This window comes from Lissotriton vulgaris, chromosome 2_1, assembly GCF_964263255.1.
Source record: "Lissotriton vulgaris chromosome 2_1, aLisVul1.2, whole genome shotgun sequence".
Classification (NCBI taxonomy): domain Eukaryota; kingdom Metazoa; phylum Chordata; class Amphibia; order Caudata; family Salamandridae; genus Lissotriton; species Lissotriton vulgaris.
This window is the reverse complement of record NC_141687.1, coordinates 1,645,614,026-1,645,627,712: the sequence shown is the minus strand read 5'-3', so window position 1 is coordinate 1,645,627,712 and position 13,687 is coordinate 1,645,614,026. Positions and strand designations below refer to the sequence as shown.

At 46.1% G+C, this 13,687-nt stretch overlaps 1 protein-coding gene across 1 annotated transcript in view; it reads left to right on the top strand.

The window, feature by feature from the left end:
- The window catches only part of LOC147733006 (discoidin, CUB and LCCL domain-containing protein 1-like), a 250,679-nt gene extending 238,784 nt beyond the window's left edge, over window positions 1-11,895 (top strand). Inside the window, exons 13-15 of the mRNA XM_086957563.1 lie at window positions 5,127-5,164; window positions 5,556-5,678; window positions 6,767-11,895. Of these exons, the coding sequence (XP_086813689.1) occupies window positions 5,127-5,164; window positions 5,556-5,678; window positions 6,767-7,275 (670 nt within the window). The 3' untranslated portion in view covers window positions 7,276-11,895. The remainder of the gene's footprint in view (window positions 1-5,126; window positions 5,165-5,555; window positions 5,679-6,766) is intronic.
- The last annotated feature ends 1,792 nt before the right edge of the window (window positions 11,896-13,687 follow it).

Below are 13,687 nucleotides of genomic sequence, written 5' to 3'. Positions count from 1 at the left end.
CCCGAGATTCACGCCCACAGGAAAACCGGTTTGGGCACGGATCACTTCTTTCTGTTTCCATCGCCAGCCTGTCTACCTAAACAAAGGAGCAACCCCTTGGGTGTGATCGCCATTTGCCCATCAGAGGTAGCTACACCTTTAAAGCTTGCCTTTTGGACCATCACTTTTAAGTGATGTCCTGCAAGGTGGAGGTAGCACCTCTCCCTGTAGCAAGCTTCTATTGTTCCGGAGCCTGGGAGTGATTCACACTACTACCCAGGAGAGCAAAAGGCTGTCTGGTGGCCAGCAACTGTGCGACACCACTGAATAAACTGGGGAACACATTGGCAACTTTGTAAAAGTTGCCTTTCCTTAAAAGCAACATTAACTTTGACTGGGCATCATATCAGGTTTAATGCCATGTAATAAAGTGGCTCTATATATACTGGACCAAAGTAAGGTACAGTGTGTATAGAGTCCCCAGTCCCCAGAGGTTTGGCAGAGGCTAAAGTTAGATATAACCTTACTCTCTAAAGTGGTAGCTTGGTCGAGCAGTAAGGCAGTATCAGAGGACAGTGTAAAGCATTTGTTGTACACACTCAGTCAGCAAATGGTCTCACACACTCAAGAACTGAACTCTAGGCCAATTGTTTTGTATCAGAAGATATAGTTTTTATTTTAGAACTAACAAGGTATCAAAATATACGTTCTCAGGATGAGTTACTTTAGTTAAATACTTTTCAAATAGGCAATAGACTTTTTGAATGCAATAGTTGCAGTCTGTTGCAATAGGCAACACCATTTCAAACACAATGCAACATTGAGCTCAATGGGAATTTCTAGTTAATTGCAATTAGTTACTTTGTAGATTACTTTTCTAACCTCAAGACTGGATCCTAGATTTAGTCCTGGGACATGTCCTGTAAACAGTTAAGTAAAAGCGTTTTGGTTACAGTAGTTATTTCTAAGGAATATGATTGTATTTTAAAAGTAGACAAAGTTTTTCAGTTGAAATTACCAATGTTATCCTATGGAAGGAAATTCAATTTTCGGGTAAAGTATGTTCACGTTACTTTTGTAATCCAGTGCTGGACTCCTAGGTTCAGCACTGGCACCTCCATCTAAAACAGGCAAGTAAATATGTTTTTATGGTTGGCATGATTTTTAGAGAATATTTGTAAGTTTCAAAAATCGACACATTGAAACTTTTTCAGCAAAAAGCAGGCAATGCTATCCTATGGAAGGAAATTCAAGTTACTGGTAAGTATGCTTAGAATTACTTTTCAGGATCAGTACTGGGCTCAAAGATGCAGCACTGAGGTGTCTCCTGATAACAGGTGAGTAAATCAGAATTCGTAGTTCAGCTGATTTTAGGTGAATATTTTAAAGTTCCAAAACTCCACACTTACGAATTTCTAAGTGAAAGCAGTCAATGTTAGCCTATGGAAGAAAACTGAGTTATTGGCTTTTAGGTAAGTACTCGGCTGGCAGAGTTAAGGTTCTGGGAATAGACGCGGGGGTCTCCCAGGGTCAGGTAGGTACAGTTGGTACACCATCAGCGGCACAGGTGCAGCTGGGTGCAGAGGTAGTTAGGCCCAATGTTATCTAATGAGAGACAGGGGGCCTTCGGTTGGTGGCTGCTAGCTAGCAGGTCATGCGGCTGTGGGAACTCGGCTCCTGGTTACTTGCTCAGGGCAAATGGGGAAGTAGGATAGGGCAAAGGTTGCACTGCCAGGAGCCCTCAGGCGGCTGGGTGCAGGGTGCTTTTGAGCCTTCGGGTGCTCAATGTTATTCAATGGCGATCTTGAAAAGAGAACAAAGGCTGCAGGCTCGGGGACTGAGGATCTTCTGGAGCGACCAACACATTGAGGGGTAAGTTGGGATCTTGGAGGGTAGGTAGGCACCCCGGAGGTGGGCACAAGGGGCTGGGGGCAGCGGGTGCAGGGGTGTCTTTTGGCGTCAGGAAATCTTACCCTCTTCTGGTCACGTTTGGGAGGGGGTCCCTGGTTCTGAGACTGCAGGCGTCGTCTGGGTCGTCGAGGAGGGTCCTTGGGCCCTGGATTCCAGGTCAGAATCGCCCGGGGGACATCCTCAGGGTCTTTTCCTCTCGGGCACAGGCCAGGCTCGGCGGGTGCAGAGTGGGCCGGATTCGCGGTTCCTGCCTGGCACCAGGGGTGTTGCTGGTTTGAGCAGAACCACTGCTCATGGGAGTACCAGTCTCTAGATGAGCAAGGCAGGTATGTCCTCTGGGGTTTTCAAGGTTGCTGTCTGCAGGAGATGTTGGGATTTTGCAGGAGCAGGTTCAAGGATCAACAGGCCGGTAGGGCTGGGGCCAAGTAAGTTGTTGTCGTCCTTTTGTTAGCAGCTGCACGGCAGGTCGTCCTTCTTCTTGTTTCAAAATCGGGATCTGAGGAAGGAAGTTTCAGGGTGCCCCTAAATTCAAAATTTAGGGGCGTTACAGGTAGGGTGAGGGCAGGGACCAATGGGTCCCTGTCCTGGGGTGGGTACACCCCCTATCCTGCTCCTGTCCTGTGGGAGGGGGGGCAGGAGCCTAGCTGCGAGTGGGTAGGGTTCCCCATCCTCAAGATGGCGGTAGCCCGGAGTCGTGCTTCATCTCGCCTCTCCCACCTGAGGGGTGGAGTTGGCACAGGCTGGCACATCCCCTTTCCTGACTTAGGGTTTCCCGTCAGTCTTCCCGCCACAGTGGAGGTCAGAACTGGTGGGGGCCAGTTGCTGAGTACAGCAAGTGGCCTAGAGAAGCTCACAAAGGCGGCATGCCTTTGAAGCTTCCCCCTACCCATCCTGGGGGAGGAGACCTAGCACCTCGCCCAGGATGTGCATTGTTGCAGACCCAGGAGAGCGGGGGCTCTCCACCCAGGGGTCTAGCAACATGTCTGCTGTGTGCCAGCCTAGGCAGCCTCTCAGACAAGACGTGGATTGTAGGTTGGGTTTAATGGGGCATCTCTAAGATGCCCTCTGTAGTGCATTGTACATTAAATCCCACACTGGCATCAGTGTGGGTTTAATGTGCTGAGAAGTTTGATATCAAACTTATCAGTCTTCAGTGTAGCCATTATGGTACTGTGGAGTTTGTAATGACAGCCATATACTCTTAATGGCATCACTGCACTTAGTGCCCAGGAATGGCCCTGGGTACTGTAGGGGCACAGGGCCCATGCAGCTGTGCCCACACCACTGGCATAGGGCACCCAGCTAGAGGGGTGACTGATGTATGCCAGGGCAGTGAGTTTGTGTACATGGCACACAAGGATGTGTGCCATGTCAACTCTTTGTTTAGTTCTGCACCAAGACACTCAGCCTGCAAAGGCAGTGTGTGTGTGTCAGGGTGCAGGGCCCCTAAGGGTGGCACAATAAGTGCTGCAGCCCTCAGGGGTCTTCTCTGGTCATAATGCCTTGGGTACCTATGGTACCATTTACAAGGGGTTGACATGTGGCCAGAGATGCCAATTGAGTTTTAGCTTCAATACAGTTTTTAGGGAAGGAACACAGGCCCTGGGCACCTGATCGGCAGGAGCCCAGGGCACACTCAGTCAAAGCACATCAGCAATTCAACAAAAAGTGGGGGCATACCATGCAAGAAAGATGGCACTTTCTCGCATGCCACAATCAATGTAATGCCTTGAAGTACTTTTTTTTAAAGGTTAGCCGGGCTGAGGTGTCAGCTGATAACTCTGTAACGGGGCTACTAACTTTTCCACAGCAAAATGGCAATGGCAATTTGGAAGTGTTGCTGTCAGGACTTATTAAAAGTATATGTCCTACTTAATAATATATAGTGGCCTTCCTTAGGGGAGACCTACATAAATTAACAGAGGTGGGTGGGGGTGGGGGTTTGCCATTGGAATAAATGGCAAAGTCAAACTAGCAATTTAAAACTGCTCTTCCAGGCTGCAGTGGCAGGCGGGGAGCAATTTTGTTCTTTGTCCCACACAGGGTAGCATAACCAGTACTGTAGCCCTGGGGAGACTCTGTTCCTGGACACACTTGGTACTATATACTAGGGACGTATAGTTGCAGGTAGCCAATTCAACATACATTTTGTAAGGTATGGGGTTAGAACACTAGCACTGAGGTCTGGTTAGCAGGCTTCAGTGTACTCTGAGTTAAACAGCAGCATCAGTCTTAAACTTTGGGGGTGATAATCCAAAAAGAGTCAAGTTGCTGGTAATTGTGGTTTTAATAGATAACTATTTCTGGGCTTTTTAGCTAATCCACTAATGAACTAAGCTGCCTCCTCAATGAAGATGCTTGGTGGACCATTTAACTAGGAGCATACAAGACTGGTACTGTCCTCTAATAGACTACTTATGCCAGACCATCACCCCTGCAGGAAGGATGTTTTTAAGGCCCCAGTTGTTTTCTGCTGTACTTAATTCCCTTCAGGCATCAATACACACTCGATTAGAATCAAGGTAGCATGGATAGCTTTCTAAATCCATATTTCTAAACAAGTATTCTGAAGGGCAGCCACTTGGTCACATCCATTCACCCTTTGTAAATATTGTGTTGTCTTTTTACACTAGTTGAGAAATATGATTTGTGGCAGAACCTTGGATGTTTTTACAGCTGCCATACACCTCAGCTAATGTTATGTTTATGCTTAGTGAGAAAGAGGAAGTAGGGTTTGAGGACATGGTAGTAACTTCTAGTGATATTCCACAGTCACAGTGGCTTCTGGGCTTTTAATTCATTTGACCTCTCTGTGGTTGAGTAGAAGGCAGGGTCTTGCATACCTGTGCCTTTCCAGATGTCTTTCTCTGTTAGGACAAGTGCTTACAGTCCCTTCCTATAGCAGACACAGGCATCTAACTTGTAAAGTAAAGGGAAACGTAGTGACTTGGAGACTAAAATCACTATAGAGCAGAGTCTAGCAAACCACACAATTGGAAAAGAGTTCAAAAGAGTGGCTAAAATAAGAGGTTCCTTGTTTGACTGTGTCAAGGTGAGAGCAGCTTTGCTCCAGGACGGGGGTCTACACTTGGTGATACTAGACTCTGTTGATCTTGAGTGATCTGCCTTGAGAGATATTCGAAGGTTTTTAGTGCCAACACTACATTTGCAGTAGAGCTCTTGTGGTGGCAGCATGTGCTGAAATTACATGTCTTCTTGTCCCCTTTCCCCTGCAGGAAAACAGCGGCAGAAGGAAGCTGTGGCTGCACGAAAGGTACGTTCTTCAGGACTTCCATGTGATATTGCAAACCAAGGTACTGGGGCTGGATTGACACCCCATATCCCAGGGGTATCATGATCCTTAAAGAACAATTTCTTCACATGTGGAAGAGTAAGTGGGAGGGGCTTTCTAACACACAATCACACCAGGGCCCCCTGGTGGTGGCTTCGCAGCAACGCTGCTAGCATTTCACAGTAACTGTATGGAAACCAGACATTTGTCTGACCCTGTCTTGGTCATTCCACCTTTTCAGGTGCTCCACTTTGTCATGGAATACCCATAACTTCCTTATATGCCAGGCTAGCACTGGGAATAACAAGTACTCAGCCCGTGTCCCTCATGTGTTTCTTTCTCTCCTGTGTGATAAACTATTCCTCCTCTTTAGGTTACCAGAAACCACAGAGCAGCCAGGTTTGCTGTAGGCCTCACCTTCACCCTTCAGACTCGGAGTTGATTTCCTACTCAGATGAAGGGTCGCCCGGTGGCATCAGTGCAGCCCATTCCCCAGGTAATGGCAATCTGTTGTCTTTTTGATGGTTTTGAACGCACCATTTTAATTATAAAATATAACATGGCAGATTTACAAGCCCCTTGCGCCGCCGGCGCATCACGTTGCGTGATGCACCGGTGGCGCAGCCTGCTAAGTGATATTTACAAGAACAGGTAAAGTCACCCTGCTTGTAAATATCACCCCTGTTCACGCAGCACTTTGTGTGTTAGGAATGTGACATGGGTGTTGCTGTGGATGTTCCCACTTAAACACCCATGTTCACTGATGCATTTCCAGATTTACCAGAAATCGTAAATCTGGAAATGCGTCCAAATGCTACGCCACCTAGCGAGGTGCGACGAGGAGAAATGTTTTCATTTCTCCTTGTTTTTCCTCTTTCAATGCGTGCTGCGTTTGACAGCACACATTTGAAGAGGAAATCACCTCAATTGATTGTTTTTGTGCAGGAAGGTGCCTCTTCCTGCACAAAATCAATCTCCCCAGGATGCAAGCATCCTTGCACCATGGTGCAAGTGTGCCGGCGCATGGCAGCAGTTTGTGCGCCAGCGCAGGGTGAAGCACAGAGATGCGACATATTGTTGTAAATATGTTGCATCCCTGTGTTTCGAAACTAACGCAGCATTGTGCAGCAAAATGACTTGCGGCACAGCGCTGCGTTGGTTTCTTGTAGATCTTCCCCATCGTCTTTATATCATTGGCGTGCACTTTGGAAAGGCATCATGACTAAAGTATTCTGAACAGGATGCATGAAGGCTCAGTGGGTTAGCATCTGCTCTACAGTTTTTTCTTTCAGTATCTGGCCACAGGTTTTAAAATATCTGCTGTGCTCATAGTGCTATGTCCTAGTGGTATGTTTTTGATGACATCAGAAAGATGTACGGCTTCGTCAGTCCTGCTGAGGTGTGTATCTGAGGCCTGCGGTTTACACACGTATCCCTGCAATTGGAGCATTAAAAGCTCTCTCCAGACACCAAACACAGGGACTAAGTTGCACATATAACTTTAGAAAACTATATTTTTTTTAATAATTTGGTATGCTAATTCACTGTCAACTTTCTAACATTTTGCTGTCTGTCTGCTCACAGATTACGCAGAACCAGATGTAATTCCAGGCGGCGTTAATGCGCAGAAAGTCCCGTCCACCTTCAAGCCGGGTCCAGATGAGGGCTACACTCTTCCCCTGGTGGTGAGTCACTACGACGTGCCAGGCCGCTTCCACGAGTACACTGAGCCGCTTCCTCCTGAGCCAGAGTATGCCACCCCATTTACGGACCAGGCATTGGCCTCTGCTGCTAGGAAGAACATCTGTATTGTGAAAGTCATCCCTCCTGCACAAGGGAAGAAGACACCTCAACTCACAAGTGGCCTGCCGGGTCAGTATGACTCTCCTGCCCAGCGGAGACCAATGGTGGAGGAGGACCCTCAGGCTGAAGGCCTGGTTGTGCCTGATGGGCACTGTACGGGAGGGGGCCTAGGGCTGCCTGACAGAACTCTCACAGGCAGAGGCGTGGCTTGCCGGGAGCTACCACCGGTGCCTTGGGGCCACTTCAAGACAAGGGACTCTCTTCCACATGTCTATCAGGAGCCTCTGTGAAGTACCAAGAGGACACCGTAGCCGTCACTGGTTGCTTTGGTCCAACTTCCTGTGAGCCTTCTCTTAAGCCCAGACAAGAGGGCAGGGAGCAAAATGTTCCTGTGTAAGAGACGACATCTTGGTTTCTACTTTGTGCAGATCTGTTCGCCTGCACATGACTTGTTCAGTTCCTGCCCAAGTGGTTACACTATACATAAGACTTGGTAAATGGGCTGTTAGTGCCAAAAGTGTGCCTTCTTTTGCTTCCATTGCACATGTGCCCATGTAGCGGGAGTGGGCTATCTGTGCCAAAGCTGCTCCGTCTTTTATTTCCTTGTACTTGGGTATAAGACTTTCTTTTGTCCACTGCACTTGTGTCCAAGTAGCAGGGTGGGCTTTCAGTGTCAAAGTTGGTCCTTTCTTTGTCTTCCTGGCAGTTAGAGCCGACCATAATCATACTGTTAGTGTTAATTCATATGGTTTTGTTGTCACTGTTCACATGTTTAATATCGGTGGGCTGCTGCCTGTGCCATATATGTTCCTTCCTTATCTCTCCATTGACCCGGAGTCCACGAGAAGCAGTTTAGCAAGAAGCGCCAACGCTGGCCCTTCTTTTGTTTCTTTATAGTGTTCTTGGATCTATGAGAAGTTACTGGCTAGTTAGTGCCAAAACCACTCCTCAGTTTATTTCTTTCAATTATCCTTGCATTTATGAGACGCGAATGTCCTATTAGTGGCAAGTGGCCTTTTGTTTCCTTTCCATTCCACTTAGGCCACGCAGAAGGGTTGGGTTATCCATGCCAGATCTGGTCCCTCTTTTGTTTCCATTGCGCTTGTGTTCAACAGGAGTGACATGCTGCCCATGCCGAAGATGTTCGTTCCTTTTTCACCAGTGAGCCAGAGTCCTCAAGCAGCGAGTGGTCAGTTGGTGTCAAAGCTGGTCCTCCTCCTGTTTCTGTCCATTGCACTTAGGCCATGCTGAGGTGGGGAGCTGTTTGTGCCAAACCTGATCCTTCATTTGATTCAATTGCCATTGGATTGATTGGTGCAGGCTGCAAAGTTAGTCTTTCCTTTTTTTTCTTTTGCATTTGGGTTCATGTCTCTAAGAAGTTGTCACTGTTGCTGCGTTTGAATCATTTGATTGGCTCTCATAACAGAGGGGGATGTGGTGAGAAAGTAACCCCACTTTTTCACTGACTCTTAGGGAAGCCAAGGACTGGGAACTAGTAGCGGTCTTCTCAATTTGATCTGGTGCCCCTCAGAGAGACAACAAGAAGTGAATAATGTCAAAGACCTAACTCCCCTTCCTGTTGCCCCTCCAGCAACAAATGCATTGTTCAGGTGAACCTAAAGACCGGACACTGCCCACTTCTCTCCAGGGTGGACAAGCGCCACATCAGCACAGATGCTGCAGAGCCTTCCTTGACCAGTCCGCAAATTTGCATAAATCCGTTGCACTTTTTAAAAGCAGTACAGTCTTTTTTGGTTTATTTATGAAGAAATGTCCCTTGTCCAAACCTTCAAATTATTAGGCCTACTCTGCTTCTAAAATCTCTTTTGAAGGGGAACTCCAGATGACAAACACTCCTCGTCATCTTCAATGTACAACACTAGGCTGGTCCCGTCGAGCTCTTAGGCCATCAAGTGCAAAAACAATCCTGACCAACCCAGAATGCAATGATTTTCAAAACCCTTTGTGACTCTTATGCCTATTTTTCCACAAATGCTAAATCATGCACACTTCATTACATTCAGGAGAGCTGCAGTTCTGTTGCTTTTTGTTCTTTAATATCACATTGCAAAGTGAACTGAGTATTTGTACTCTACTCATAATGTTTGAAATGCTCAAAGGCATCATCGATCGATTTTACCGCAGCCTGAAGTTCTAAACTATGCCCTGGGTGTTCAGAAATGCAGGTATTAAATTCTTGGCCCACTTCTTTTTTTTAATCCTTTGTGGTCCATCCCTATACGTAGACATTGATCCTGGGGATTGTGGGTGTTTCAGGAGCAAAGGATGAAATAAGGAGTCTTTTGTCCCCAGTCTACTCATACATCTGCCATCTAGGCATGAGGTACATGGTCCCCTGGAACGAGGAGTGAGTGCAATAGGACACAAAGCTCGCAAGATCTCCAAGTCATTTTGACTGATTTTGGTTTGTGGTACATTCCCTCATCAAGGAGCAACAACTACAGGACACAACACCCTCAAGGCCTTGCAGCCCCCTTGAGTGATATTTGAGGGATTTTAGGTATGAGGGACGTATCTATTTGTAGCACATGTACCTGCAGATCATATGCTTTCCGCATAACTGCGATCTTGTGTTTGGCTCAAACATTACAACTTGTTTTCCTCCGAAGAAGGGGTGTTGGTTTCGAGGTGACTCATGGTACCTCCACTGAAATCCATAAGCACCAGGACAGAGATGCCAACTCTGTTTCTGCCATCGGGTTCGGACGCATCTCCACCAGCTCAGTTACAGCAGTGCATTGGAAAATAATTTTAACACCAGAAAATCGGACATTGAAGAGCACCAAGTAACCATAACTGCCTCTGGATCAAGTAATCGATGATCCTCAGACTTGGACATTTAAAGATTACCCATTTGGGGCGATGTAGAAACCTCTGTTTACATTTTGCTCTTTTTACAACAGCAAGTTCCTTGGTCATAGCCACATCAGGTCTGTAACCTATCATTATCCACGGACCACAACAAAAATTTCTTCTTGGCATGTCAAACTTTCTGGTCCAAATAGACCATTTGACGCCAGCGCTATGGAAGGGTGGCCCTATATGCAGAAACAGTGACAATAATATACTGAGTGTCCTTCTGCTGAGGAGTGCAGGGTATCAAGGGTTTTCACTCTGGATTTGGGACCAACCAGTACCACAGAGGTCCTGGGGAGGGGGGGGGGGGGGGGGGTGAATTCCCAGATGACTTTTACTCCAAAGACCAGAAGTCTTCAGTGGCCCCATCAAAACATACATCCAAGACAACGGCTTCCCAGTGGATTCTGGACCCTGGCTCCAAGAACTGATCACAACATCCCCGGCCTCAGAAGTAAACTCAACAGGTGTATATAGAGGATCTATAGTGAAAAGACCCTAATGTCCATAGTAAAGAATAGACCAGAGAGCACCCTAACTTTCCTGACAAGCCACCCCTGAAGACGTCTCGTCATTTGATGCCACCCACTGTTGTGGAGATTGCTTGTCACCGAAAGGCATCCTTGATATCCGAGGATACCTAAGTTCGATATATAACACTTGAGACCAACATACAACTTTTTGAACTCAAGATGAGTCCCAACACACTGGAGGCACCAAAATCATCCTGGACACTTAAATGCAGCTTGACATTGAGTGAACCCCTGATAGGGAGCGAACAATTATATACTCACCAGTGGCCATTTATGTAGACAGTGAGCAATCATATACTCAATAGTAACCATTAATATAGACACTGTCACCAGACACATAGTTGCTAGACCACCAAAAGTTCCCAAACACTCACCAAAAAATGTAGACTCCTCTTTGAAGAAGCCATTTTAGAAGACATTGAGCATTCCTTACCTCTAAGAAAAGGAAGGTGGATTTTACACCACCAAAGTCCACTTCACCACACTTGGTACAATCTGATATCACTGAGTACAAGCAACAGACCCTCTTAGATACAATGCCTTCTCAAGACAAATCAGGCATAATACACCAACACGACGATGTACACCAGGGTAACAAAGTGGATGTACAAGATAACTGCACTCCTGAGTCTCTTGTAGTGCGTACTTCCCAGAAAATAGCTTTAATGCAAGGAACTGGGAATGGTCCACACCAGATAAAGAATGCAAGAAAAGTAACGCAGCAAAGATAATATGTAGGTCTGGGAGCAAGTGCACAGGGTCACATTGCTATTCACTGACCTTTTTCTTTAGTTTCAACAGACACCAGTGAGATAAGATTAAAGATCACTATTTACAGTGGTTTTCAGCTCGTTTTCCCTGCCACACCTCCCAGAAACATATAAAAAGGCTTTTTTGAATATTGATGAAAGAGATGTCCTCTCCTGTGCAATTATTATTGTTGCAACAATAAACAAATATTGGTATGCCGACTTGCCTGGCAGCATATTTCTGGCTTTCATCCTGAGGTACAACAGAACCTCATTGGTCAGCCATTTGATGGGGAAGACCTCTTTAGGCCACAGGTAGATACAATGTTACAGAGGATTAAGAGGGACACAGATATGGCTATGGGTGTCCTTCAGCAGTCCAAGTCAGAATGTTATCGAAACCAAACGACCAGAATCCAAAGCAGGTCCTATTACCATCTGCTAACCCTATCAGTAACCGCAGACCCTCCCACAAGGCCAGCAGTTGGGTTTGACAAAGACAGTATGTTAGTGGCACATTTCCTGGAGATTAGAGAGGCAAAAGTGCCCAGGGCAGAGATATCTCTGACAGTGACTAACCTTCCATTCCGCTGTGGCCATCCAGAACCTGCTTAGGAAAGCTGGGGTTATGCCTCCCGGAAAGAGAGGAGATAGCCTCAGACCACTGGGTGTTCTCCACCATCACTCACAGCTACTGGCTGGAGTTTCATACCATCTCTTCAAATCTTTCATTGCGCCACCATAAAATAAACAAGGACCATCTAAACACCAAAGAAAAGGTGCAGATGCTCCTACAAAAAGAGGCTATCAAACTAGTGCCTCTGATTAAAAAAGGGAATACTTCCTTATTCCCAAAAAGGACAAGACACTATTTACGAGCACTGAAGCGATCCATCAGGTTAGATCATTGCAAGATTGTCACCCTGCAAAACGTCATCATAGGTCTAGCAGGAGGAGGCTATTTAGCAACACATGATTTAAAAGACATATACTTTCACATCTCTGTACATCCAGTACACTGACCTTACCAGAGGTTTGTGGTCAATGGAACACAGGATCGGTTCAAGTCCTCTTGGTTGGAGTTACCACAGCTCCAAGAGTTTTTCCAAATGTCAGTTGTAGTGGCAGCGTACTTAAGGCACAGCAAAATTCATGTGTTCCCATACCTTAATGACAGGCTGATGAAGAGGTCAAGTCTTGAGTAGTGCCTCACGTACACTCCGCAGGTGACTTTCCTTCTCAACAAATTGAGCTTCACAATCGGTGCCAAAATATTACACTTCTTTTCACACCAAACCAAGAGTTTTTAGGAGCCACACTCTATTCACTCACAGTGAAAGCTTACCTTAAAAACAACATAGTGATGGCAATTCAAGGGTTGGTTCCTCTTTACCACCTGTCACTTATTCTGACATTGAGAATGATAATGAAAATGTCAGTGATGATAGCATCAGGTATTCTTGTAGTCCTACATGCAAGACTGTGCATGCATCCGCTGTAGGAGTACCTAGCCAGACAATGGTGAGAAGTGGTTGTGGGAACTATTGGTGGTGGAGCCCAGGATTTAGTACAAATTGTAATGATGGCACAAGATATGGTTGCTACAGGGGCTATCATTACTCATCCTTCAGCCGCAGGTGGTTATCAACGCAGTCACATCAACGACAGGTTGGGGTGTGCACATCGGCCATCTTTCTTTACCGGGTCAGCGTTGTGCTCAAGAACCGCTCCTCCATACCAATATGCTTGAACTGATAGTAGTACAGTTAGCCCTTCAAATGAAAATTCAAAAAGTTGGTCTTAATATAAATAGACAATATGATCACAATGATGTACATATAGATACAAAGGGGCACACACTCTCCACAACTGTCCAAGCTGGCACAGATCATTTGGCATTGGGCATTACACTATCAAATATACTTATTGTCATGACATCTTCCAAGAATGAAGAATGATTTTGCTGACCAGCTCAGCAGAACACATGGCCAAAAGCAAGAGTGGGAGATCAATTCCTAAGTTCTACAGAAGTACATTGGGGTTGACAAAAAATAGGCTTGTTTGCCACACGCAAAAATGCCAAAACATTGCACCTTGGTACACAGACCCAACATTCCATGGCAACATTCTGAGTATGAGCTGGTCAGACATATTTGCTAATGTCCGCCCTCCCAGCCCCCACCCCCACCCCCCAATTACACGGAGTTCAAATGCTGTACAGAAAATGGTTCAAACTTAAACGGCACTCCTCATTGATCCAGCGTGGGCACACCCAATGTGGTATTGCCTACTTCTGGAGATGTCCGTTCATACTCATGAAAAACTACTCGACATTCAGAATTTCCTAGCATCACAGCAAGCTAAAATATACCAACCTCAAATCACGCAGTCTTGCGGTTAGGCACCAAAAGTCTTAGAATATGGTTATTTGAATCTTCCACACAAGTATATTAAAGTCTTAAAAGAGCCAGATGGCCTAGTATGTGGGCATGTTTAATGACTAAATGTGAAAGATTGTGGTGTGCATTGCAATTCTTCAAAGT